Here is a 25,029-nt window from a genome sequence, read left to right as displayed (position 1 = left end):
AAAAGAGATATTTACAGTTGCCATTTTGTCATAACCACTGGAGCTGGAGGGAGAGTGGGATGAGGATTGCAACAACATCATCCCTTTGGCCTGATGACTCTTTCACAGCTTTATTAAACCATTCACTCCCCGCTATTACAAATACACACGGTTTCTCTCACGTATAGACACACTAACATTTCCATCTCCCTCAAATATAACCCCAGGACACACACACACTCTCTCACACACACACACACACACACACACACACACACACACACACACACACACACACACACACACACACACACACACACACACACACACACACACACACACACACTCTCTCACACACACACACACACAAGATGTCCACTGAGGGAAGAGGAGGTCTTTGGCCTCCTCACTCTGTGCCACGCTGCTTTGAATGGCATTTTTCTGGAGCAGTCTCTGGGTAATTCTCAAAACCTAGTGCAGTGCACTTCCAAGTGTATCAGCCTAATTAGTCACGCCCAGTGATTGGAGTTCACCAAAGAGTATCCAATCACTGGGGTTGACTAATTAGGCTGATACACTTGGAAGTGCACTGCACTAGGTTTGGAGAAATGCCCTCTGTCTCACTCACACATAAACACACGCACACACACATACACACACACACACAAACACACACACACACACACACACACACACACACACACACACACACACACACACACACACACACACACACACACACACACACACACACACACACACACACACACACACACACACACACACACAGTACTGGTGGTATGTACTGGCGACTGACTAGAGGCCCAGTAGTGTCTTGGCCTCTTCGCTCTGTGCCATGAGGCTCTCGCTGGCATACTTCTGGAGCAGCTCCATCTTCTTCCTCCTCACCAGCGCCTCCTCGATCTGAAGCACAAAACATTAATAAGCATTATACAGGACCTCCTCAATCTGAAGGACAAAACATTCACATGAATAAGCATTACAGGGTCTCCTCAATCTGAAGCACAACACACGAATAAGCATTATACAGGACCTCCTCAATCTTAAGGACAAGCACAACAGCATTAACAACATTAAGTACTATACAAGGCCTCTTCGATCTGGAACAAGAGGAAAGTCATGAGAAATCTGAGACGTCTGCAGTGTGGGTTCGGTAACGACACAGAATTAAGCCAATTTAAAAACACCCTAATTTATTATACTGCCTGGTATAAAACAGCTCAGAGTTCTGGGTTTTCCAAACAATGTAAAACACCATGTTCCCTCTTTTCCTTATTAAATTAAGGTGGAAGTACATTTTCATGTGCATGTGTGCACATGCGCGCGCGCGCGCGCGCACGCGCACGCACACACACACACACACACACACACGAACTTTTTCTTGCGGAATGACAACACTAAAACAGTTAATAGTTCTGTGTTCTGTCGAAGTTAAACCCTTGTCTTTCCCCGGAGTCCTACTTATCCTTACATTTACTAACCAGATAACCTACACTTTCATGTACTGTCAAGTGTGTCTAAAGGCGGATTCATACTTGGCGTGACTGGCGCTAACCTCCTTCATACCTCCCTCGCGACGATGGCGTGCGCTCAAAATGACGTCACACGCCCCTGGCGCGGCGCGAGTTCGTGCACCCCACATTTTTTGTAACTTGGCGTGCGCCACCAGCGACCATGCAGGTAGGCAGACAAAGCAGGAGTTGCGAAGAGAGGCTACAGCTACTGTAGGCTACTACAGAATGGATCCTGCATCATTTTGAGGATAATAAAATGTCCTAGAGAGTTATTTTATCTTCTCCCTTAAATGTTGTTCAGTGAAACAATTGTTTACTTTGTTCAGAAGCACGTTGTGTTCGGCGATCTATTTATAAATTCTGCAACCAGAACAATGCTCTCACATGGTCTTGGAATGATCTGGTAATGTAGGCTACAACAAAATTCTATGTTTCATTGTGGTAAGTCATAAGTCAGACGTTCAGTAGCCCTACAGCAGCCGTGTTTGGCTTTCTATTTTAGATCTCTACAACCGCTGCATCTGATTCTGCCGGCGATTTCTGCAGTTTCTCTCATGAACAGCAGAGGGCACACTTCCGAAATGCAAGCAAAAGCCTGTAAATGGCGCTTTTGACTATGAATGGTCTGCCACATTTTAATGGTTCTCGCGCCAAATGCGACGAAAGTGCGCACGTGAAGTATGCAGAGCAAAGAAATGCAAAGAACACTATGGCTCTCACCTCTTTCTGTGAGGGCACTGGCACGTGAGAGATGAATGTCTGGATGCCCTCCTCACCCTCCTCCTGACCCCTCGACTCCTCATCCGATTGCTGGAAGAGAAAAAAATAAAATAAAAACGGGATTCAAGTTTACATTCATGGACCAAGATCACTCATCTTTGCAGAGCACCTTTACCAACTTGGGTTACACTTAACTTGCCACTGACGTCATATGCATGACATAAGTGTCATGATGCAGTTATGATCACATAAACATTATGACAATGTCATAAACATTTTATGACGGTTGTCAGTGAGTGACATTCGGTTATGGTAAAGATAGCCCAAACTCTGTTAACTTTTCATGACCAGGTGGACTGTTCCTTTAAGAACACTACCTTTAGCGAAACAAAAACGGTCATAATCTGGGTTTGTGACCTTGTAGTCATACTCAAGCAAGCCAGCCAGGGCAACTAAAAACCACCAGTGTTTCCCATCGAACATTTGCTTGTCAAGGTGGTTGGGGGTTAGCCAGTATCAGACATGTGGCTATTTTGATTTTACAGGTCATGATGTGCAATTACATATGAAATATGATATAAAAATCCCAAAAATAAATCGCTTAAACAATGTTCTGTGAAGCAACTTTAGAAAAGTAATCTTTTCAGTGGACCAAGTCAATGTGGCCACCTTTTCGACTGCTGTGGAAAAGTCTGCATCTGACATTTCCCTAAACCTGTTCCTCCATCGCTGGTTGTTGTTGTAAATGTGCTCGGTCCGGCTCCAGTACCTGCTGATGCATGCTGGCCTGTGGTTGCCATACTAGGCAGATGCCCAATTGGGCAGTTCAGGATGATAATTTGTAGGGAAAGTGAAAGTATTGGCCGGGATTTTCTGAAGATATATGACCAGAGAAATCAATAGAAATGAGTTCATGTTGGTGATATTTAGTGCGTCTAGTTTGTGAGCATTTATAGAGCTGGAAATAAGTCACATCTGGCAACCCTGCCTACGTGTGTGGCACACAGCCATTACTTCCTTGATCAGCCCTGAGTCAGCATCTGTGACCTGGGACCTGCTGCCCCATGAAGGAAACAGGGTCGAGTTCAACCACTGCACTGGTTTGATACACTTTGATAGGGTTTCCTGATTGAACAAATTGTTTGGCTATAACGTAGTGAGTGAAATGTTCTGACACAGACTTTCGGGAATGTTTGCTCACATTTTGGTAGCGTGTTGGCGTGTTGGACCACTTGTACAATCTCAGCAATGATTTTTCTACGATTGATCGGCACAAAGCATCTCCCTTGCAGCTAGCCATTGTGACACACAACAGGGTGTTTAGCGCACCTGGGGTACATTTCTGGAAAGCGTAGTTGTTAGCAGTTAGCAACTTGGGTAGTTACCAGAGATGCACCGGATCCGGTTCCGGTTCTGGATCTGGCAGGATAATAGGGTTTTTCACAGGATCCGGGTCTGGCAGGATCTTAAACAGTGGATCCGGTATCCAGCATGTTACCTAAAAATCAGGGTCTGGTGCATCTCTAGCCTAGGCTTTTCAGTCAGTCTTTCACAACCCCAATGACTGCATGGAGTGAAAGCCCTTTGGAAGCGGCCGTTGCAGGCAGTGTGGCAATAAGCCAATGAGTCTAAAAAATAGTTTGAGCCAACGTTATAAAAAGGGCCCACGTGTGCGAGTAGACTATATGTTTCAACCCTTTTGTAGGATCCGGTATCCGGTTCCGGATCCGGCAGGATCTTAAGCAGTGGATCCGGTATCCGGCAGGATCCTAAAAATCAGGATCCGGTGCATCTCTAGTAGTTACCAATGTCAAATAACATTGCAACCAACAAAGTACCTAACGTAGTTAGCAACCACGCTTTCGAGAAACGCACCCCTGTGTTTCTGTTGATTGAACCGTGTTGCCATAGTACATTTCATGCATCTTGAGCTGGACCAAGGGCTCTCTGGCCTCTCTTCAGGGCCTTGGTGCAGGGCCAGGGCCAGAATCAGGCCTACAGGGCTTTACTGTACCTCGTCAGCCTGCACGGCGTAGATGTGCTCCTCCTCTTCCTCCTCCTCCTCCTTGTCACCTCCTCCTCCCCCGGCCAGGCGCGCCTCCTTCTCTGCTTTCCACTTTGCCACTGCATCTGCAATGGCTGAGATACAGCAGGCAGGCACATGGACAGACACACAGACACACAGATGGCAACTTTTTACTGCCAAGACCAGTGCGATGCAACGTTCTCCAAACATGGCAGAGTAAAAACAGTATGATGTTATTGATACTCAGTAAATGCTTAATGATGGATTCTCAAGACGTGGAGAAGAGAAAATAAAACTGTATCCTGAAAAGACTACCTCAGGTATTCAGTTTTCTTACCAATACAAAATAGCATTTCATATCAAATTGGTGGAACCCGTAGTCTACAAAGATCTGTGAGCACTCCTGCAGCATCACTGCATAATTGATGATCAGACTTGAGGATAGATTTTCAACAAAGATATTTCTATCAGGAATAGATGACAATCAATAGTGTTCAGTCCATGGAAAAAAAAGTATTTGTGCTGGTCGAGACTGCTGCAAGCTGCACAACAAAAAACAATGATGTCATGTTTTACAAAGAATGTAACAGCACCAGTCATGGAAGCAACTCGACTAGTGCACATGTGCTGAAATGAGGAAAACAAAAACAGATATCCTCTCAGCAGAAAACATTTTAGTGGCTGAACCTGTGAGATTTCAGCTAGCTTATATTTATAATCAAATGGTGTTTACAGACACCTGATCACAATCCAGCAGGGGAATAAATCCACACATGTCAATCACTTGCCATCTGCAAGTCAATAAAAATGCAGATCACTGAACGTTATAAAATACAGATCACTGATTATTGTGTGTGTGTGTGTGTGTGTGTGGAGGGGGCAACAAAGCTTAGCAGTTGGATCTGAAATGTGGGACAAACTCGGGAAGCTCAGGACTGTTGTTGGCAGCTATGTGGGCTACCATTATGGCCGTTTGCCAGTGCGCTGCAAAATGTCATAACAAATGTCCATCCAGCCACACTGCATCACAATGAACCGTGTGACCTCCCATGACTTGAGGGGGGTATGAAGCCAGTGGTGGCCAGGACAGTGGTGGCTGTAGCACGGCAGGGAAGGGAGGGCAATGGGAGAGAGGCTGTGGAGGCCGGACCCAGGACAGTGGTGGGAGAAGCAAGGCAGGGTAGAGCGAGGACGGACAGCGGTCGAGGCAGAGAGGGAAGACCATGGCAGGGCAGGGTAGGGTTGAGGCGGGACAGTGGCTGCCAAGGCAGGACAGGCAGGGTAGGGCAGGGCAGGGCGGTGCAGGACAGGGTAGGGTGGTATAGGACAGGGCAGGGCGGTATAGGACAGGGCAGGGTGGTATAGGACAGGACAGGGTGGTATAGAACAGGACAGGGCAGGGTGTCATAGGACAGGGTAGGGTGGTATAGGACAGGGCAGGGCGGTATAGGACAGGGCAGGGTGGTATAGGACAGGACAGGGCGTCGTAGGACAGGGCAGGGCGGTGTAGAACAGGACAGGGTAGGGTGGTATAGGACAGGGCAGGGCGTCGTAGGACAGGGCAGGGCGGTGTAGGACAGGGCAGGGCGTCGTAGGACAGGGCAGGGCGGTGTAGGACAGGGCAGGGTGGTATAGGACAGGACGTCGTAGGACAGGGCAGGGCGGTGTAGAACAGGGCAGGGCAGGGCGGTGTAGAACAGGGCAGGGTGGGGGTGAGCTGAGACAGGACAAGGGGCAGGGTGGTATAGGACAGGGCAGTAGGTCAGGGCAGGACAGGGCGTCGTAGCAGCCCCTTGTGATGAGCGACCTCAGGCCTCCCGTGCTGCTGGTCGTCAGCGTGCTCTAATACACATTTGCGTAAATGGGAAACACATGGTCCTGCTGCTGCTGGCAAGGCCGAGTATAAAGACAGCAGCTGTACGGCAGAGGGGCAGCACAAAGCCCATCATTGTCAAATAATGAAGAGTGGACAGTGCCGAGTGTGTGTAAATGGATGTGCACGTGTGTGAGTGTGTGAGTGAGTGAGTGTGTGTGTGTGTGTGTGTGTGTGTGTGTGTGTGTGTGTGTGTGTGTGTGAGTGAGTGAGTGAGTGAGTGAGTGAGTGAGTGAGTGAGTGAGTGAGTGAGTGTGAGTGAGTGAGTGAGTGTGTGAGTGAGTGAGTGAGTGAGTGAGTGAGTGAGTGAGTGAGTGAGTGAGTGAGTGAGTGAGTGAGTGAGTGAGAGAGAGAGAGAGAGAAGGGTCCATTTCAATATATGTGATCTCCTGCCCTCCCAGGTGAAAAAGTGGTTCAATTTAGTACAATAAAAGCATGACTGAAGTGTACTTAGCATGTTAAAAGCGCACTCACACTTTTTGTGCTAAGAAAAAGTATGTTTACAATATGCTTATTTAAAGTGTACTTAAAATTAGATGTAATTAAGTTGCTCTCAAAGAAAGTACACTTTGCGAACCATACATAAAGTGCACTTAGAAGATGTTTGGCTAAAGTGTATTTAGAGGAATATACTAATAGTGTTCTAATAGTGAACTTACTAAAAGTGTATTTTTTAATAACATATTGCAAGTGCACTTTGATTATACTTCACCCAAGTGACTTCGAAGTGTGATTTTCTATAGTGCGCTTTAAAGTAAATCACTTTAACATATTGGAAGTATACTTTTTCTAAGTGCACCATGATTGTGCTTCATCCAAATATATTCAAAGTGTGCTTACACAAAGTGCATTTACCCATCATGCATCATCATGCATGTACCATCATGCAATGCACTTCTTGGAGCTAAATTTCTCAAACAGAAATCCATTTACCTCTAAGGAATATCTTTGGTTTGCATGAAAATATTACTCATTGTTATATTCTGCATTTATTGTAGGAGTTTTAACATTTTAAAGTGGTACACAAAATATGGCCATGTTCCCACCGTCATTATGATGGTCACGTATATGTTCTGGTATATATACAGTGCCCTCCATAATTATTGGCACCCCTGGTTGAGATGTGTTAAAAGCCTTAAAATAAATTCAGTGTTTATTGCAGAAGAATACTGTCACACTGAAAATTTTAGGAAAATGTAGCCTTCAACTCAAATGAATTGTAGGAAAATAAAAAAAATCCCTGACTAAAAAATTATTATTTTTCATTAAATCACCTGTTCCACAATTATTGGCACCCTTAACAATTCCCAGGAAATAAATATAATTGAAGCATTTCTGTCATTTCTACAGTAGTTTACAAAGTTTACCAGAGTATTTAGGAACATTTAATTAGTAATTCATCACTTCCTGTTTCCCTGGGGTATAAATATGACGTGACACCGAGGCCATTTCTCTTATCCACTCTTAAACATGGGAAAGACAAAGGAACACAGCATACAAGTAAGGCAGATGTGCGTCGACCTTCACAGGTCAGGCAGAGGCTACAAGAAGATTGCCACTCAACTGCAGCTGCCCATATGTACTGTGAGAGGAATAATTAAGAAGTTCAAAACAACTGGAACAGTGGTAAACAAGCCTGGACGAGGACCCAAGTTTATTTTGCCACCACGCACAGTGAGTAGGATGGTAAGAGAAATCAAAATATCTCCAAAGCTCACAGTTACAGAATTACAACAAATGGTAGCATCCTGGGGTCACAAAGTCTCCAAATCAACCATCAGGCGCTGTCTACACGCCAACAAGCTGTTTGGGAGCACGGAGAAAACCTTTCCTCACCCACAATCATAAACGCAAACGTCTGGAGTTCGCCCAGCGGTATTGGGGCTTCAACTGGGACCGTGTGCTTTGGTCAGATGAGACCAAGATTGAGCTTTTTGGCAACAAACACTCTAAGTGGGTCTGGCGTGCCACGAAAGATGCGCATGCTGAAAAGCACCTCATACCCACTGTGAAGTATGGGGGTGGGTCAGTGATGCTGTGGGGCTGTTTCGCTTCCAAAGGCCCTGGGAAGCTTGTTAGGGTGCATGGCATCATGAATGCTTTGAAATACCAGGACATTTTAAATCAAAATCTGTTGCCCTCTGCCAAAAAGCTGAAGATGGGTCGTCACTGGGTCTTTCAGCAAGACAATGGCCCTAAACATATGGCCAAAATCTACACAGAAATGGTTAACCAGACACAAAATCAAGCTCCTCCCATGGCCATCTCAGTCCCCAGACCTCAACCCCATTGAGAACCTGTGGGGTGAGCTGAAGAGGAGAGTACAGAGGAGAGGACCCAGGTCTCTGGATGATTTAGAGAGATTCTGCAAAGAGGAATGGCTGAAGATCCCTCTTTCTGTCTTTTCCCATCTTGCGAAACATTATAGGAGAAGATTAGGTGCTGTTTTGTTGGCAAAAGGGGGTTGTACAAAATATTAACAACAGGGGTGCTAATAATTGTGACACACATTATTTGATGTCAAATAATTATTTCTTTATGTGGGATTTTTTCCCCACTGAATAAATGCACTTGTATTGAAGGTTGGATTTTTCTCTTTTTTTCCATTAAGGTCCCATATTATTGAGAAAAAAATAATAATAATTGGAAGCTAAAAAACACATCTCAACCAGGGGTGCCAATAATTATGGAGGGCACTGTAGACTCACACTTCCCATGATATCATGGTGAGAGGTAAGTTGGAACTAGTTGTTCAAACAAAGAATCAAGGGTCACCATTCGTGATCAATTCAAATGATCAACTACAGGAAGGTGGAACAAGAATGAAATAAAGTGAAATGTATATCTGAAATCTCTGTAACAATGCAATGATTGTAAATGTCAGTCGTGCTAGGCATGCATACTGTATCACTACTGTGACATGTGGCTGTGTGTAATGTACAAGCTCTGAGAACCAGCATGGATTGTAGTATTACATTTATATTATTCGTTGTACTTGGGAGTGTACTGTAAATATACTTCAAGCATACCTGTTATATATTTACAATCAGTCCCTCCAGGATTTTGCACTGGGATTTTGTGATTTTTGCGGTCAAAATGTCTGATTTTGCGGCGGCATTTTCTCATTTTTTGCAAAGATTTTGCGGCATTTTCAAATTTTTTGCAAAGATTTTGCACCCCTTTCTGGGTTTTTTTGGTAACTGAAAACCACAATCAGTCTAAGCAGGCTTAAGACAAAAGAGAGAGAGATTCAGAAACACACTTCCTAGTTCCTATATAATAGAATAATAAAATATTGACAATAATAAAATATTGTCAAAAACTGCCAGAGCGTCTTATAAGCCAGTGCGTCCAATGTGAAAAAAAAATCATGGCCGCGACACTCATAAATGTCTCTCGATATTTTAGAACGACTTCGGGGGAAAACGGGACTGCGCGTTATGGAAAAATACTTGTGGGTATAGCCTACCAGTAGGCTAATGAAGAGCGTTGCGGGGTACAGTAGCCAGGTTGTATGCAAGCGTTACAATGTCACCTGTTGGAAGACGCGTCTCTCTCTCTCTCTCTCTCTCTCTCTCTCTCTCTCTCTCTCTCTCTCTCTCTCTCTCTCTCTCTCTTCTCTCTCTCTCTCTCTCTCTCTCTCTCTCTCTCTCTCTCTCTCTCTCTCTCTCTCTCTCTCTCTCTCTCTCTCTCTCTCTCTCTCCTCTCTCTCTCTCTCTCTCTCTCTCTCTCTCTCTCTCTCTCTCTCTCTCTCTCTCTCTCTCTCTCTCTCTCTCTCTCTCTCTCTCTCTCTCTCTCTCTCTCTCTCTCTCTCTCTCTCTCTCTCTCTCTCTCTCCTCTCTCTCTCTCTCGTATTGCAAGCTGTTGCATATTATTTGTTTGATGCAAAGTTTGTGATGGCATACACGCTCTCGTTGACATGGTTGTGTGCATGGTTGCATGGATTCGCAAGACTTTATTGCAATAACACAGTGAAAGCGTGGAAGGGCCGTTCACTTCCTATCTCGGTGTCCTTGACTGAAACAAGTTGCAAAACTCCACACTTCCGAATCCTTTGCGATCGGCACTACAGTGATTGTTATCAGAAGGCTTGTGCCTACGCATAGACATAGACCCTTAAATTACAAACATTAGCGAACATTGAAAAATGATCAGACAACGACCGTCGGGTAGCATGCTCATGAAAGCGACAGGGGAGAGTGGAGAAGTTGCGCAAAAATGTAGCCTAACGCAAGATGTTTGCTACTGTGCGACAGCACCGCCACTATTTCATGACTGCATATACTTTTTCGTCATGGATAAATGGGCAACAATACTTTTTCCAGCCAGGATTGCACTGAAAAGTAGGCTACTGCTGTTTAAAAAAGGTCATGGGTGTGCAGCACCGACGCCTGCGTGTATGTGTGAGGGAGGAGAGGAGAGAGACGGAGCAGCTGAGATGAGGGTCGCGACTTGCGAAATAGCAAGCAATTATTTTTCAATGTTTCAGTGACATATTAACAAAAATGCTTCCTATTGGTTTTCGTCTCCGGTGGTATTGTAGGCCTAGTCACATTTTTATTTTTTTGACGAAAATATAAATCAATAAACTCCACAGAATGTTGAAGGGGACAAAGTGGAAAATTTTGCGGGAAAAATGCGGCTTTACAGGAATTACGTGGCATCGTGAAATTATGCGGAATATCATTGAATTTGCATGAATCCACGCGATCGCTGAATCGCGAAAAACTGGAGGGACTGAACAATACTTAATATGATATACTTTTTGCATACTTAAAATGTTCCAATGTAGTCCAAAGAAGCATGAAGTTAATATACTTTTATTGTACTTCTAGTAACAATAAAATGTTATAGAAGTGTACTCAAGCACACTATTAATGCCATACGAATGCATGAAAAGCGTGTTTGGAGCATACTTTCAAAAGTATGCTTGTAGTGCACTTAAAGTTGTCCAAAAGCGGTGCCAATTTAGCATCCTCAGTGTGCTGCAAGTGTGCTGAAGTACTGCTTTAGTAGTGCTTCAGCGCACTAATAGTGCAATGAAGCGCACTTTAAATCGCCGAAAATAGTACACTTTGTACTAAGTACGGTCAAAAAAAGTACACTAAGTATATGGGTTTTTCACCTGGGCTCTCTTGTGCTTCTGGCCTTGTGATGACATTAAAAGTTAAATTCAACATCTCGTAAAAGCTCAATTCAAAAGGTCTTTTTCTCATATTTGCGATTCAGATGTTGAATCACGATGCCACAAGCACAAGTTGAGGATGGGAGCTTGGATAAAGGAATGGAGATAGAGAGAGAGAGAGAGAGCGAGCGTGTGTGTCTTAAGTGTGGATGCATGCGTGTGTAAGTCTCCAAGTGAAGTCACGTTTGAATCCTGAGTGTCTCGTGGTGGGTCTTGACTATTCCAGAGGCACGAGGCTACCCTCTCCCCACCCCCCCTCCTCCCTTGATGAAAATCACATATCTTATTGAGGAGTTACAGCCACCCTGATGCCATGTTCAGGCCCTCTTATATAACATTGACTGCTTACCATGAGGGAGAATTGACATTGAAATGTTAAGCGTTTTCCTATCAATTTGGTGACAAGTCAAACCCAGTTATTCCCCCTCTTGACAGTTCATTTAAAATGCAGACCACCTCATTTCTCATAAAGGTTAGCATTAGGGATTCATTCAACTGTTTGTCCTACATTGGTCTTCAAGCAGATAACAACTTGGGACAATGGGAACTCATCGTCATGTTGGCATTTTTAAGGTTTGTTCCTTGGCTACAGTAGACTAGGATATTGGTTGAGGAGGAAGATTGTGTACATCCCTGGTTCCAGGACAAAGTCCAATCCATTTTTTTCAAAGAGGTCTGCACACTGCACAATTGAAGTCATTTTCCTTGTTTTATTTGTGCGGACCTCTCACTGAAAAAAATAGACTAGGACTTCGGCCAACAGAATGACACCGTGTTGGATTGTAGGTTGACTTCACTGTTAACGGTCACAAATACATCATGGCTTACCCCAATATACAAACACTGTTGATAAGGGAGCCTTTGACTTCAATGCTTTATACAGTGACCCTTGGAGGCTAAAATTCCTGTCAGCCTAGCTAGGTAATGACTACTTCAGAATTCACTAAACTAAATTGGGTTTTTTGCTTTTGTAATAGTATATTGTATTAGTAACCCCAGCAAATATTGTTTCATTGTAGTGAACCATTTCAGTGATTCATCATCAGCTGAAAAATCTGAATTTGCAACCTCTGAATTTGCAGCAACACACAAGGTAAGTGAAGCGGAAGTTATGTGACTTTAATTGTCCATGAGTGACATTTCCCTGCCAACCTGCAGGGTAGCTGAAGACGAAACCTACTTGGAATTATTTAAACCACTTAACTGTCTATGTTTATAGCCAAGTCCCATTTCATTTGAACATCCACACACAGTGACAATGAGCATCTGGGTCTGGGGATGGCGAGACTTCAGAGATCGCTCACAGAAATAATAATGATAATAATAATTGTATTTGTATATAGGGTTGTCGTATCGGATCGGATGGATCGGATCGGCTGCCGATATTGGCAAAAAATGCGGATCGGCATGCACGGAAAAATCAGATCCAGAATTCCGATCCATTTTCCTGTTTTGTGTTTATTAATATCTGAAAAAACCAGGTCAGTTTCTCATTAAAAACCATTGTGTATTACTCAATTTCACCTAATTCAGTTGCCTAGTTGTTACTAACAGTAAAAACCCTTTACAACATGACTGTTACAACAAAGTAAGTAGGCTAAATAACTTTCAACTTAAATACTCCGATAGGCCGGTATCGGTATCGGCCGGTATCGGTATCGGCCGGTATCGGTATCGGATCGGAAGTGAAATATAATATCGGTATCGGATCGGAAATGCAAAAACCTGGATCGGGACATCTCTATTTGTATAGCACTGTATCATACAAGGCATGCAACTCAAAGTGCTTAACAAATGGGAAAGAAAAAACATCATTGTTAGAGATGGATTTAAAAGGAGAGGTAGAGAGGAGAGGCAGACATAGCAAGAAGGCAGAGGAAGAAGAGATAGATAGAGATTGTAGAGTCATAAGGTCCACGTAGGTTGAGACCAGGATTCTTAGAGGCGTAAGGTCCATAGTGGCTGGGTCTAGCATAAGTCATAGATAGTCACACTGAATTTGGGCGCTCAGATGCGGCCCCTGGTGGCATCAGAGGTGAGGAAAAACTCCCTTTTCGCTTGATTCATAGTTTAGCTGTATGGAGACAGCTTGTTAGGGCAGGATGGCGAATATCCCGCCTGTTCCAATGCTAACAGACAATTATATGCCGAGCTGAACTAACAGCTGTCCAATCATATTGCAGCTTTGAAGCTTTGAATTTAAGATTTGAAGTGCAGAACAGCCAACCTACAGTACCTTCTTTCTCATACTCCTGCTCCAGAGGTACCAGCACACCATCGTCCTCATCTCTGTAGCCATAGTACTCGGCATCAATGTCCTTCATCAACTCCGCACGAGTCTTTCGGGGTGGGGGTGCAGCTGAAATTGAGGGGGGGATCAAATGGACATGTCCACAGACATGAGAGCTTTGTTCACACTAATAACCTTCTGATCAATCAATATCACCACACATGACATGATGAGTGGAGATCTCACAGTGCGCACCGCTGATCAATAAGGAACAAGCTGTCTAGTGAGACCCTGAGAAGTATTGATGTTTACTGTGTGGAATGACTCAAGGTTTCAATTATACACTAAAGGCTTTCTTGGTCCTTGAAAAGCACCAGGGTTAGCGTACAATCACCCAAAACACAATAGCAAAAGGGTGTGGGTAGAAATCCTCTTTTGAAAATGTACAATAGTACGAGCTGGATACAGCCAGGGGCTTTACTGGTCCTGAAAATGACAATAATAACAGCGCCACCCCATTTCATTCATGGCTTTACATGTTGTTATCCAACAACCTGGGTCTACTTACGCTCTTTCTCAAACAGCTCTCGGACGCCGGGCAGGTCTTTTGCGGCGCCGAAATACTTATATCCCCGATTGCCTGGGACCTCTTTGCCCTCGTGGTCCAGCATTTTTGGCCCCACTCTCTGCAACACAAACAGTGGCATGGTAGTGTCTGCTCTACTGCGACCTTGCCATCACATGAGTGAAACTATGAATTTTCAAAGATATTTGTGGGGGTCTTTTTGACTTTATTTATGAGAGGACAGTGAAGGTGGTGACAGGAAGCGAGCGGGGAGAGAGAGACGGGGAAGGCCGACAAAGGACCCGGGCCGGAAATCAATCCTGGGTCAGCCGCATGGTAGATGAGTGCCCTACTGTTTGGCCACGGCAGGCCCGAAACTCAGATTTTTTTAATACACATAGGTACATAAATGGACATACAGGAAGATGCAGCAAGATGCATATATAAGGGATGACATGGACATATTGATAAAGATGGGTTGGGGTAAGAACTGCTTTCATCTTTGACAGCTTTCAGTCAATAAGGTACATGAGAAAGGTCGCACAAGAGTAAATCAATTCAGTCAGCATTCAGTCAGTAGAATACATAAAAGATAAGAGTTCACTGATTCACCTTTGATTTAATTAATCATTTTAACTGGGTGAGATAGAAGCCAGATATGATAGCATAGCGTTGACAGCCAGATATGATAGCATAGGGGAGTTGAGCACCGCCACATTTCTAGACATGTGAGAGTTTCCCACAGAACATTTGTTAATCAAGGTGGTGGCGGTGGTGGGGCCAGTGTCTGAAACATGTAACTATCATCATCGGAAAGGCCATGTTGTGAAGTTTCATATGAAATATGATATGAAAAGCCTCATAAAAGTTTTGACAAATCAACTTTAGAAAACTTGAACTTTAACAACACAATCTTTTCTGGGGACCTAGTCAAGGTGATAGGTGGTTGCTATCAAGGGTGACCGTGTTAACTGTAAGTGCCTGGGAGAAATCTTGTATCTTTTGTCATCATCATCATCACTCACCCCGTAGTCCGGGCCCCCAAGCTCTTTGATGCGCACCTCCCAGTGGCCCTTCTCCCTCAGCAGTTTGTTGATTTCGTCATTCAAGTCTCGGATCTTGAACTCCCCCAAGCCGGCTGAGGAAGAAGGGATAGAAGAGGAGAGAGGGTGGGTGTTACTACATCTGCATGCAATCACGGTGCAGTGCCATCACAAATGACAGGAACGTTTGATCAAAAAAGGGGTAGGGTACTTTATCAATTTGCATTGTAATAAGCATTACACACAGGCTTGACAGAACATTTCAACAGACTAATGTGTAATTTACGCTTAAACAGGCATGCACACGCACACCTACTGTATATACACACACCAGCAAAACACAGGGAATAATACAGATAATACACTAAACCATCTACTTACCATTCTGAATCTGTGCCACTTTCTTGGAGATTTCGCTGATAATCTACACAGGTGAGAGAGAGAGACGTTAGTTTTTTAGTAGCACTTGGGGTGGGGGATCTCTACTTTCATTAAATAAAAAATAACACTGTTTATGTATTATCTGTAATAATTAGTCTAATTCAGTGATGTGCACAACCAATATTCTAATCAGAAATAACATCAAGCAAATAAACCAATTTTATGATCTGAAAAAGACAGTACATTACATTGGATTGTACTTTGTACTTTCATTAAATAAAAAATAACACTGTTTATGTATTATCTGTAATAATTAGTCTAATTCAGTGATGTGCACAACCAATATTCTAATCAGAAATAACATCAAGCAAATAAACCAATTTTATGATCTGAAAAAGACAGTACATTACATTGGATTAATTATCTGGGTTTTCCAGGGTCATTAGGCAGCACATGACGATTCAAAACAGATGAGATAGATGAGAGGCCAATCGGACAGACAGCTAATACGTTCAGACTTGATCATCGTCATCTGTAAATATGGACAACCTCCATGCATTGTTTACCGTTTGAATTAACTATGCAACTTTTAGCCCTGAAAAGCCGACCACACATTTTGTTCATTTCAGATACAGTGCCAATGCAACAGAAAAAGCAAGTGTTTATGAGGAAACAACCATGAATGATTAATTACATATCTACTACTAGAGATGGACTTCCAAAAACACTCCATCTGGATTTTATTTTTCATTTCAGACATTCATTGTTGTCACAGATAAAAATGTAAAATCTATCCAAGTTATCACCCACCACATCCAATAAGTAATATGATGTGTATTTGTAACACTACTACATGATGTATTCTTACTCCAGGCACACATCCCAGGGTAAGTGTAACAAAAAACAATATTCATGCACTACCTAGCCAAAAGAAAAGTCACTACCAAAAAAAGGTCTCACACTCTAATTTGTCTTTGGAGTGCCTTTAGCTTTCATCATGGTGCGTGTTTGCCGTGGTATTGGTTTGATGAGTGCCTGCAATTTGACAAGATTTCTCCATCCAGTGTTTTATTCATTTTCTTTAACAAGATCTTGAATCGATGATGGTGTAGTCTGAATGCGGCAAAAGGCCTTACGATAGGGACACATAGGAGGCGAAGCGAGCGAAGCGAAGAGAGGCGAAATCCAAACGTCATCAGGTCGTCGCGGCGAATCAAATGGAATGGAACAGTTATGTTGTTGTCAAAAAAAGGGAGTCCATGGCACTCTTCTTGTGGAAAAATCTTATGTTGTTGATTTGATTGGGCCTCGGCAGGCGAATTCGCTCCTCATTTGCATAACATTAAACTTTCTTTAATAATTTTGCTTCGATCCTGTTCACTTGCTTTCGCTTGCCTTCGCCTCTCTCATAGGAATGAAGTTCGCAAATTCGCGTGTATGTGCCCCTACCGTTATACAGCACATTCCAAAGGTACTGGGATTCTGGACACCGTGGTGTGATCCATGTGTGAAAATGATGTATCATGCTCCTTGAACAACCCTGGTGCCATGAGTTGATCTCAACTATTAAATAACCAATGCAAGATCTTGGTGAAAAACGAATGCAAGATTGGATGAAAATAAATCTGGCAACATGTCACAGTTATCAAAACCATGCCACAATCACAGATAAAGGTGTTCCAACCAGGGCTTTGAACCGTTATTTTTTTCCAAACGTTCCGTTCCGAACAGAAACAGAATTATAACATTTCTGGTTATGAGTTCCACCAATAAATTGACGTTCCCGAACTGGTTAGAACAAAAAAATATTGTTCCCGGAACGGTTAATTTCGTTCCTGTCAGCTGATTACTCCCCATAGGCCTAACTGACGTTAATTGACCAAGAAAGACAGAAGTGCAAATGAGCCAAACAGTTTATTCAAGCGGATGAAATGAATATCGTCAAGAATTTTGTCATTCAGGGACGACCTAAGCGGAGAAGCGGAGAATAAACCTCAATGATGAAAATGCGCGCTCCACCCTGACTTGGGTCACGGGGAGCGCTATGATGGACATTGTGAGTTTGTGATTTGAAGCGGCCATGGATGCCCAATAACGTAGAACATTCTCGGTGCGCTTTACACGCGCTTCTCTGCAATGTCTTACAATGATGCAATGGAAACACTGTCATTTTGTATGACATTGGTTTCTCTTATTTAAAGGGGTATGCCACTATTTTGGGGCTTATTACAGTTAAAATCGTTGGCTGGGGTTTATAAAGGTGGTAAAGTGTCTTATTTTTCACGTTAAGCGTTGTCTTGCTTTAAGACAAGTTAAAAGAGGGAATATGTCGCTAAGCTAGTGAAAGTCAATGTATCCGTGTAGCATTGTAGCATGCTACATGGATACATTGACTCTCACTAGCTTAGCGACATATTCCCTCTTTTAACTTGTCTTAAAGCAAGACAACGCTTAACATGAAAAATAAGACACTTTACCACCTTTATAAACCCTGCCCAATGATTTTAACTGTAATAAGCCCCAAAATAGTGGCATACCCCTTTAAGATGTGTAGTGGAGACTTTGTAATCCACAGCTCTCTCTCCATTCAGTCAGAGAATATCTGATGTCACACAGGGCGTGAACCTCAGTCGTCATGGTAACGTGCGCAGAAAAATAATTACTTTTTTTTGTTGTTTGAGGAACGGTATTAACCGGTTATCATTATTTGTAAATATGTGTTACCGTTCCAGAACATAAAAAATAATAACGTTTCCGGTTTCGTTTCTGTTCCCTGTAAAATACAAAAAGTTCCTGGTTTTCGTTTTCGTTCCTTGAACCGGTTCAAAGCCCTGGTTCCAACAACATATTTGAGTGTGTGAGCTTCTTTTGGTAACTTTATTTTTGGCCAGGAAGTGTATTAATGCTTGAATAGTTCTTTTTGATAACATATTAAGGAGGACAAATCAAGGCACAAACGAGAAATATTTAATTTTCTTAAGCCTCTATAACTCTGTGCTCTTAGTATGGTGTATGGTATGAGAGTTGTTTCATCTCGTGTCGTGTGGTATGTGGGGTATAAGAAGATTGTCATTTGTTATATGCTGTTGACTATCATGCTGTCATTGAAAGGCACTGTCGCTTGTGAGGAAATATCCTCAGAAACAAAGCCTATCCTATACTATTCCTCCCACTTAATCTCCAAGTCCTTCAGCACACAAGTGGTCAAACCCAGGCTTCGTGTTGTTGAAACTGACTGTCAAGAATCCCTGTTCAGAAAAAGCTGAAATGTACTTGCCTGTCTTCTCCATTTCTCTGCTTTAGGTAGCTCATTACATTCATTTGCAAGAAAGGGTCTTCTTTCCTAGGACATTCCAAGACAAGAATACCATTAAGCTATTTGAGCACTTCTCCAAACATTAAACATTACACATACTTCACAATATGGCAGTCATGGGTGAGCGGTTAGGGCGTCAGACTTGCATCCCAGAGGTTGCCGGTTCGACTCCCGACCCGCCAGGTTGGTGGGGGGAGTAATCAACCAGTGCTCTCCCCCATCCTCCTCCATGACTGAGGTACCCTGAGCATGGTACCGTCCCACCGCACTGCTCCCCATGGGGCGCCACTGAGGGCTGCCCCCTTGCACGGGTGAGGCATAAATGCAATTTCGTTGTGTGCAGTGTTCACTTGTGTGCTGTGGAGTGCTGTGTCACAATGACAATGGGAGTTGGAGTTTCCCAATGGGCTTTCATATGACGTGAATATAAACCTTGACTTACCTTGACTTTGCCTTCTTCTAGTTGAGCTTGCCTAAAGCGAGCCAACGCCGTCCTGTTAATTACAATAACAAAGAAAGTTTGTTACACTGGGATGTAACATTTCGACACTTTGTATAGGCCTACCTGCATATAGAAAACACTCTCTAAAACACACTTTACTGTTGATACTTACATTGCCTTTTCTGCATTTCGAGCCTGTTGAAAAGAAACATCAAGACATAACGGTCACTTTCCATCAACCCACACCAATCATAGTAACAACAAAACTCCTGCTTTCATTCTTCAGAAGCAGGTGTGTGAAAGGAAGAATTGCACTTGGCTGCATCATTTACCAGTAGGCCTATGTGTCACTGCTAGTCTATTCAACATTGCAACAACAAATAACCACTGTTTTACATAATGGAGCAGCAAGCATTAAGATGCATTCTCTTTGCTTTGACACCAACGCGTGTTTTCCAAACGCATACAAAAACTGATAATATTCTGTGGGAGACATCACCACTACGAAATATAACAGCTTTGTTAGCTATGATCTCTAGGCTAAGTAACATCTAGACGTAGGTTTCTTTCGGATCAAAAAGGTGGTAGCTGCTTTAGTTTACAGGGAAGGCAAGACGGGCGTTGCACCATCAATACAAAAATGTATTTAACATACCATATTTGCAGTTCAAAAAGGACCTCAAGAACTTGTGTGTTTCTTCGACGTTCCCACACGGCTGGACGCCGACATATGACGAAACGTGATGACACAACTCTGCGACAAGGTTTCCAATGTGTGTTGGAATGGAATATTGTCGCCATCTACTGGTAGTAATCATGCCCGCATGAGGTGTTTTTCTTCCACACACACAATACAAATCTGGTGGTTGTGGTTCATAATAAACGAGTGGTATACAGTATAAAACAACTGAATTACTGTCGCTTTCAGTTTGAAACAATATAATAGGGACGTTTTGATACTGTTTTACGTTGCATGGCGTTTACAAAAAAAGTGGTGGTTGCTGTATCAAGGCGAGATAGTGCTACCAGAGACGGTGTACTGTATATTAGAATAGAGAATCTTTGGTGCTACCAGAGACAGTTTACATCTGGGTGCAAGCATAGAGGTAGAAAATAACACCTCTGTGTATGTGTACCCAAGGCTATGTGAGTGGTTGTGTGCGGGTGCGCCCTCGTGTGGCTGTCAGCATTTCCTGATTTTGGGTGGAGAGGAGACTAGCGTCTGGAAAAATGGCAGGCCAGGAAGATCCCGTTCAAAGAGAGATTCATCAAGACTGGGCAAATCGAGAATACATCGAAGTAATCACCAGCAGCATTAAGAAAATCGCAGATTTTCTTAACTCGTTTGGTAAGGAACAATAGACGTCTTGTTTTGCATAAGGGCGTAGTATTCTGTGTCCCATGGCATCGCTAGCTAGCCAGTAAGCTACCCGGTGGCTAGTAAACATAAACTGTGTAAACAGCGTCAAGAGATTTCCTTATGTTACTGGTTTCATTCAATTGTTTTTATATGCTGGTGTTTCGTCGACGTATGATATACTGACATTATCATGCTTGCTACTTGTTTTGGACGACACATCACTGACCGTGTTTCTATGCCTAGCATAGCTATCTGAAGAGAAGTCTGCTTGTTTAGCTAGGCAACTTGCTAATGTCAACTTGGTGACTGTAATATTGCTACTGTATTAGCAGAGGTAAAATGAAGAAGTGCTTTATTATTGACATTCTCGATGTACTTTTTTCCAGATATGTCATGTCGGTCTCGTTTGGCTACGCTGAACGAGAAGCTCACTGCTTTGGAAAGAAGGATTGAATACATTGAGGCCAGGGTACGTCCCATGTTTCGACATCTCTGATTTGTGTCAGTCTGTGGTTGCAGAGTGTTGTGACATGACAGGTGTGTTCTCTGCTTGTCTTCTATCTACAGGTTACCAAGGGAGAAACACTGACCTAACTCACGATGCCCTGATTACAACATCCTCTCCCGGAACTCCCATTGTATTCCGTCTCTAATCGTGTTTTAAATTTCATTTGTTTTGATGGTCTGTTAACTATACCTCACACTTCACACCATGTGTTTCCTCCAATTAACCGTGGATCAATGTCAGGTAGTGGCATTCCATTTTCCTACTAATACTGACTGGAAGTGTTGTTAAAGCTTTTTTGTAAAGTGTATACAGAAATGGTGGAATGGACTGTCCCTGATATTGTGCACCTTCACTGTATTTGCCAGCTCTTGTGGATCAAATGGACTGTATTACTGCACAACTTAAAAGATTTAAAAACAAACGCCATGTTGTTATCATGCAGCTGAAGCTTTCTGTCTGTATAGTTTTGTATGTTGAGGTACATCAAACAGCTATGGTCAAGGAGTGTCATCCTCCTTCCTAGATTAGATATGCTTTATGCCAGATTATCATGATGCAGTCCTGAGGTCTTTTGTCAGAGATTATAGGCTCCATGTTGCATGGACGCCGGTCCCCTGTGCATTCTCTGTCTGTTGTTGAGCATGTTACGCCACAAAAGAGACGCCAAAGTGCTTTGTTCGCTTGTGGTGATTGTCATTTTTACCTTGGTTGTATGTAAGCAATTCAATTTTGTTTTCACATTTGTACTGAAAATGGAATAAACATGTTTAAAACATAGAAGACAGCGTTCCATTTTATTTGACTTCATTTGTAACCTAGTTGCACACTGTACATTAAACACAACATGCATTGTAATTACATTTTTGTTAATTGCATCTCAGGTGACACCAGCCAGGACCAACTACTTTGTGTGTAATTAGTCATCATTCCGTTTCCAGAATTTTCCCATTCTCAAATGTAATCTTTCTTTGAATATGGTATTTACCACCTCCATCAAATTTCACAGTCAAGTTTTCATTATGGCTTGGAAATAAACACTTTTGATGAATATGTGGATCTTCTCTAATCTGCTATTTTGTAGACATCAGAGGCTACAAAATCATACTCTGGTCATGTTAGACCAATATTCACGATAAAGTAACATTTGTGAAATAAACTAATCTACTAGAATTAAACACTGACCCTTTAATTGTGTTTTTTTAGATTACACAGTTTTAAGAGTGACCAGTTATTGTGTTGGAAGTCTTCACATTTCAAGGCGAAGGCTACCAATAGGCCTATGTCGAGGATTAGCCTACATTATGGGCAATTTTGTCATTTCAAAGGAGGTGCAAGTTTGGTTGTTTGAAAACATGGAAATTCCCCAGTTGCCTTAATTAGCTATTAGTTGTCCAATTAGCTTTCTTGGGTGTTTATCTTCAAAGCACCATGGAGACAACTGAACAAAATGGAATTTAAACTACACACATACACACACTACACACAGATGAAAGGTGCTTTTATACAAGTGATACTAGTAGGCTGCATATATTTTTGAACTTTTTCTTGCACTATATTCTCCTTTTTTTACACCTGTGGGTATATTTGACAATAAACATAAAATGATTTGCTTTTAAATTGTACATTTTCAACCATTTGCCACATAGCTTTTGTAAACCAACCCATATTAAAATAATAATTTGCCATGAGAGAGTTGTGATATTCACCTCTCATACATCCTGAAGCCTTTGACATCACATTGCTCTATGTGGACTCACATGTCCTGTCAACATGTAAAATATATTCTGAGAGCCTTGTAAGGTAGAGGTCACTAAAAGTGAGAAGCATCTGTTTAAATTGAGGCAAGTAATGATATGGTCAAAGGACAATGCACTGTGTTTGTGCATACATGATTCAGAGAGAGTGAGAGGGTTACAAAGATGGTGTTAATAATATATGAGATTATTTGTATTCTGCTCCATTATTCCACACGTTTCATGCTTTTGTGTGCCTGCCATTGCTATGTGTGTGTTTGAGAGATAGATTGTGTGTGTGTGTGTGTGTGTGTGTGCGCGCTCTTAATTAGGAATTGTTTGAGTCTGTCTCTGCCTGAGGTAACAACCTGCCAGCCAGGCCCAACAACAGGGGTTGACAAACAGGTCAGTTGAGGGGAAAAGGGGGGCAAAGAATTGGGTTGGCATTAAGTAGGTGCGGGGCCCTTTCACATGATTTTGTCCTGGGCCTGGTCAAAGCTGCCAGCGGCCCTGATGCCAGCCTCTCTGTCTGTCTGTCTGTCTGTCTGTCTGTCTGTCTGTCTGTCTGTCTGTCTCTCTCGCTCTCTCTCTCTCTCACCCTCTTTCCCCCTCCTCCTGTCTCATTAAGAAATAAAGTGCTCATTAAGAAGTGAAGATACCTGTTGGGCACAAACAGCAGCCTCTCATATGGAGTGCTCTGCCTCCTGCATGCATCCTACACAGATGTTGTTTGCTGAAAGGGTATGCTTGAATCTCTGGTTCCTCTCAGATTGATTGAATAGCCCTCCACTGTGGCAGGTTCCTATGTACAATGTTTGCCATCCATGCCTGCTACCAGAAGCACACCAATATCTCTCTCTCTCTCTCTCTCTCACACACACACACACACACACACACACACACACACACACACACACACACACACACACACACACACACACACACACACACACACACACACACACACACACACACACACACACACTGCCCAACCTTTCTATCTTTGTGGGGGCCTTCCATTCATATTAACCCTAACAATAGCTAAAGAATCCCAAACTGTGCCGAAACCAAAACAATCCCTAACCCTAACCTGTCAGTGAGGAAATGTTTTTCACTTTTTCTTTAACCAGTAACAACAAAACTACCCCAGCAAAAGGGGTCAAAACACGTGGGGTCCAGGATTTGGGCCCCACATGGAGTGAGGGCCCCAGCATGTGGGTGTGCTGAGTAGGCCTACTTCAATAGCAGTGGCCTCATAAAGGTACTGTAGATTAGTTTAGTACACACACACACACACACGCACGCACGCACGCACGCACGCACGCACGCACACACACACACACACACACACACACACACACACACACACACACACACACACACACACACACACACACACACACACACACACACACGCACACACACACACACATCTGGAGTGGTCCACCACAGCATATCTCTGTGAAGGCAGCAGTGCTGAGGTATCACAAGGCTTTCATTTCATGCATCCTAGCTGTCCGGACAGCAAGAGCATGGGGAACATACTAATGGGAGACAAAAGGTCTTATGACATCCGTTTGTTATTATAATCTGGTTGCCTTACTATTTTTAGAGATTCAGACAATCTATCTTTTGTGGTGGTGTTTTTTTCCTTTCATGAAACATCTTTGAATGGACAATCTAGCTGATTTAACAGGTTGCAGTTCCACATGTTGTATAAGTTATAGTTTCTGTTCAGAGGGTAAGATTCCGCACACTCTTTGTCCATAATGCTGAATTTTATTTACACAAATGTTGCGGCCTGTGTGGCCTTTCTCAAGTTTTTTTTTTCATGTTGGATGTAGTATCTGTGACTGTGAAGACCTGTACATTTGGACAAGTCAATCAACCTATTTTCTTGTAAGCAATGGCACACTTCCTTCAGTGTCCAGGGAAAATATACTGAATTTCAATCCCAGCCAGACCATTAAAAATATGCAGTCCTGGTTTGACATATAGCCCATATGGAAAGTCCAGAGATACACTAGTCACAGCTACTGTGGCCTTTCAGAAACATTACCAGGAACAAACGCGTCTTGTCTGAGCCCTTGCAGGATGAAAGGCATTTTTGGGACATTAGTGAAACTCTCTTCT

The 25,029-nt window shown here is 42.9% G+C and overlaps 2 protein-coding genes across 2 annotated transcripts; one reads left to right on the top strand and one right to left on the bottom strand.

Annotated features, from left to right (window-relative positions):
* Positions 1 to 700: 700 nt before the first annotated feature.
* On the bottom strand, positions 701 to 20,034 carry isy1 (ISY1 splicing factor homolog). The gene is made up of 11 exons (XM_063216548.1): positions 19,951 to 20,034; positions 19,468 to 19,490; positions 19,296 to 19,347; positions 18,815 to 18,880; positions 15,538 to 15,580; positions 15,139 to 15,251; positions 14,117 to 14,234; positions 13,555 to 13,677; positions 4,249 to 4,373; positions 2,235 to 2,324; positions 701 to 903 (listed from the first exon to the last, which is right to left on the bottom strand). The coding sequence occupies exons 1-11, from the start codon at positions 19,951 to 19,953 to the stop codon at positions 796 to 798; spliced, it is 864 nt and encodes a 287-aa protein (XP_063072618.1). The 5' UTR covers positions 19,954 to 20,034; the 3' UTR covers positions 701 to 795.
* A 404-nt stretch (positions 20,035 to 20,438) lies between these two features.
* brk1 (BRICK1 subunit of SCAR/WAVE actin nucleating complex) lies at positions 20,439 to 21,943 on the top strand. The gene is made up of 3 exons (XM_063215824.1): positions 20,439 to 20,643; positions 21,042 to 21,124; positions 21,223 to 21,943. The coding sequence occupies exons 1-3, from the start codon at positions 20,526 to 20,528 to the stop codon at positions 21,247 to 21,249; spliced, it is 228 nt and encodes a 75-aa protein (XP_063071894.1). The 5' UTR covers positions 20,439 to 20,525; the 3' UTR covers positions 21,250 to 21,943.
* The last annotated feature ends 3,086 nt before the right edge of the window (positions 21,944 to 25,029 follow it).

This window comes from Engraulis encrasicolus, chromosome 14 (genome assembly GCF_034702125.1).
Source record: "Engraulis encrasicolus isolate BLACKSEA-1 chromosome 14, IST_EnEncr_1.0, whole genome shotgun sequence".
NCBI classification, from domain to species: Eukaryota; Metazoa; Chordata; class Actinopteri; order Clupeiformes; family Engraulidae; genus Engraulis; species Engraulis encrasicolus.
This window is presented reverse-complemented; position numbering and strand designations above follow the sequence as displayed.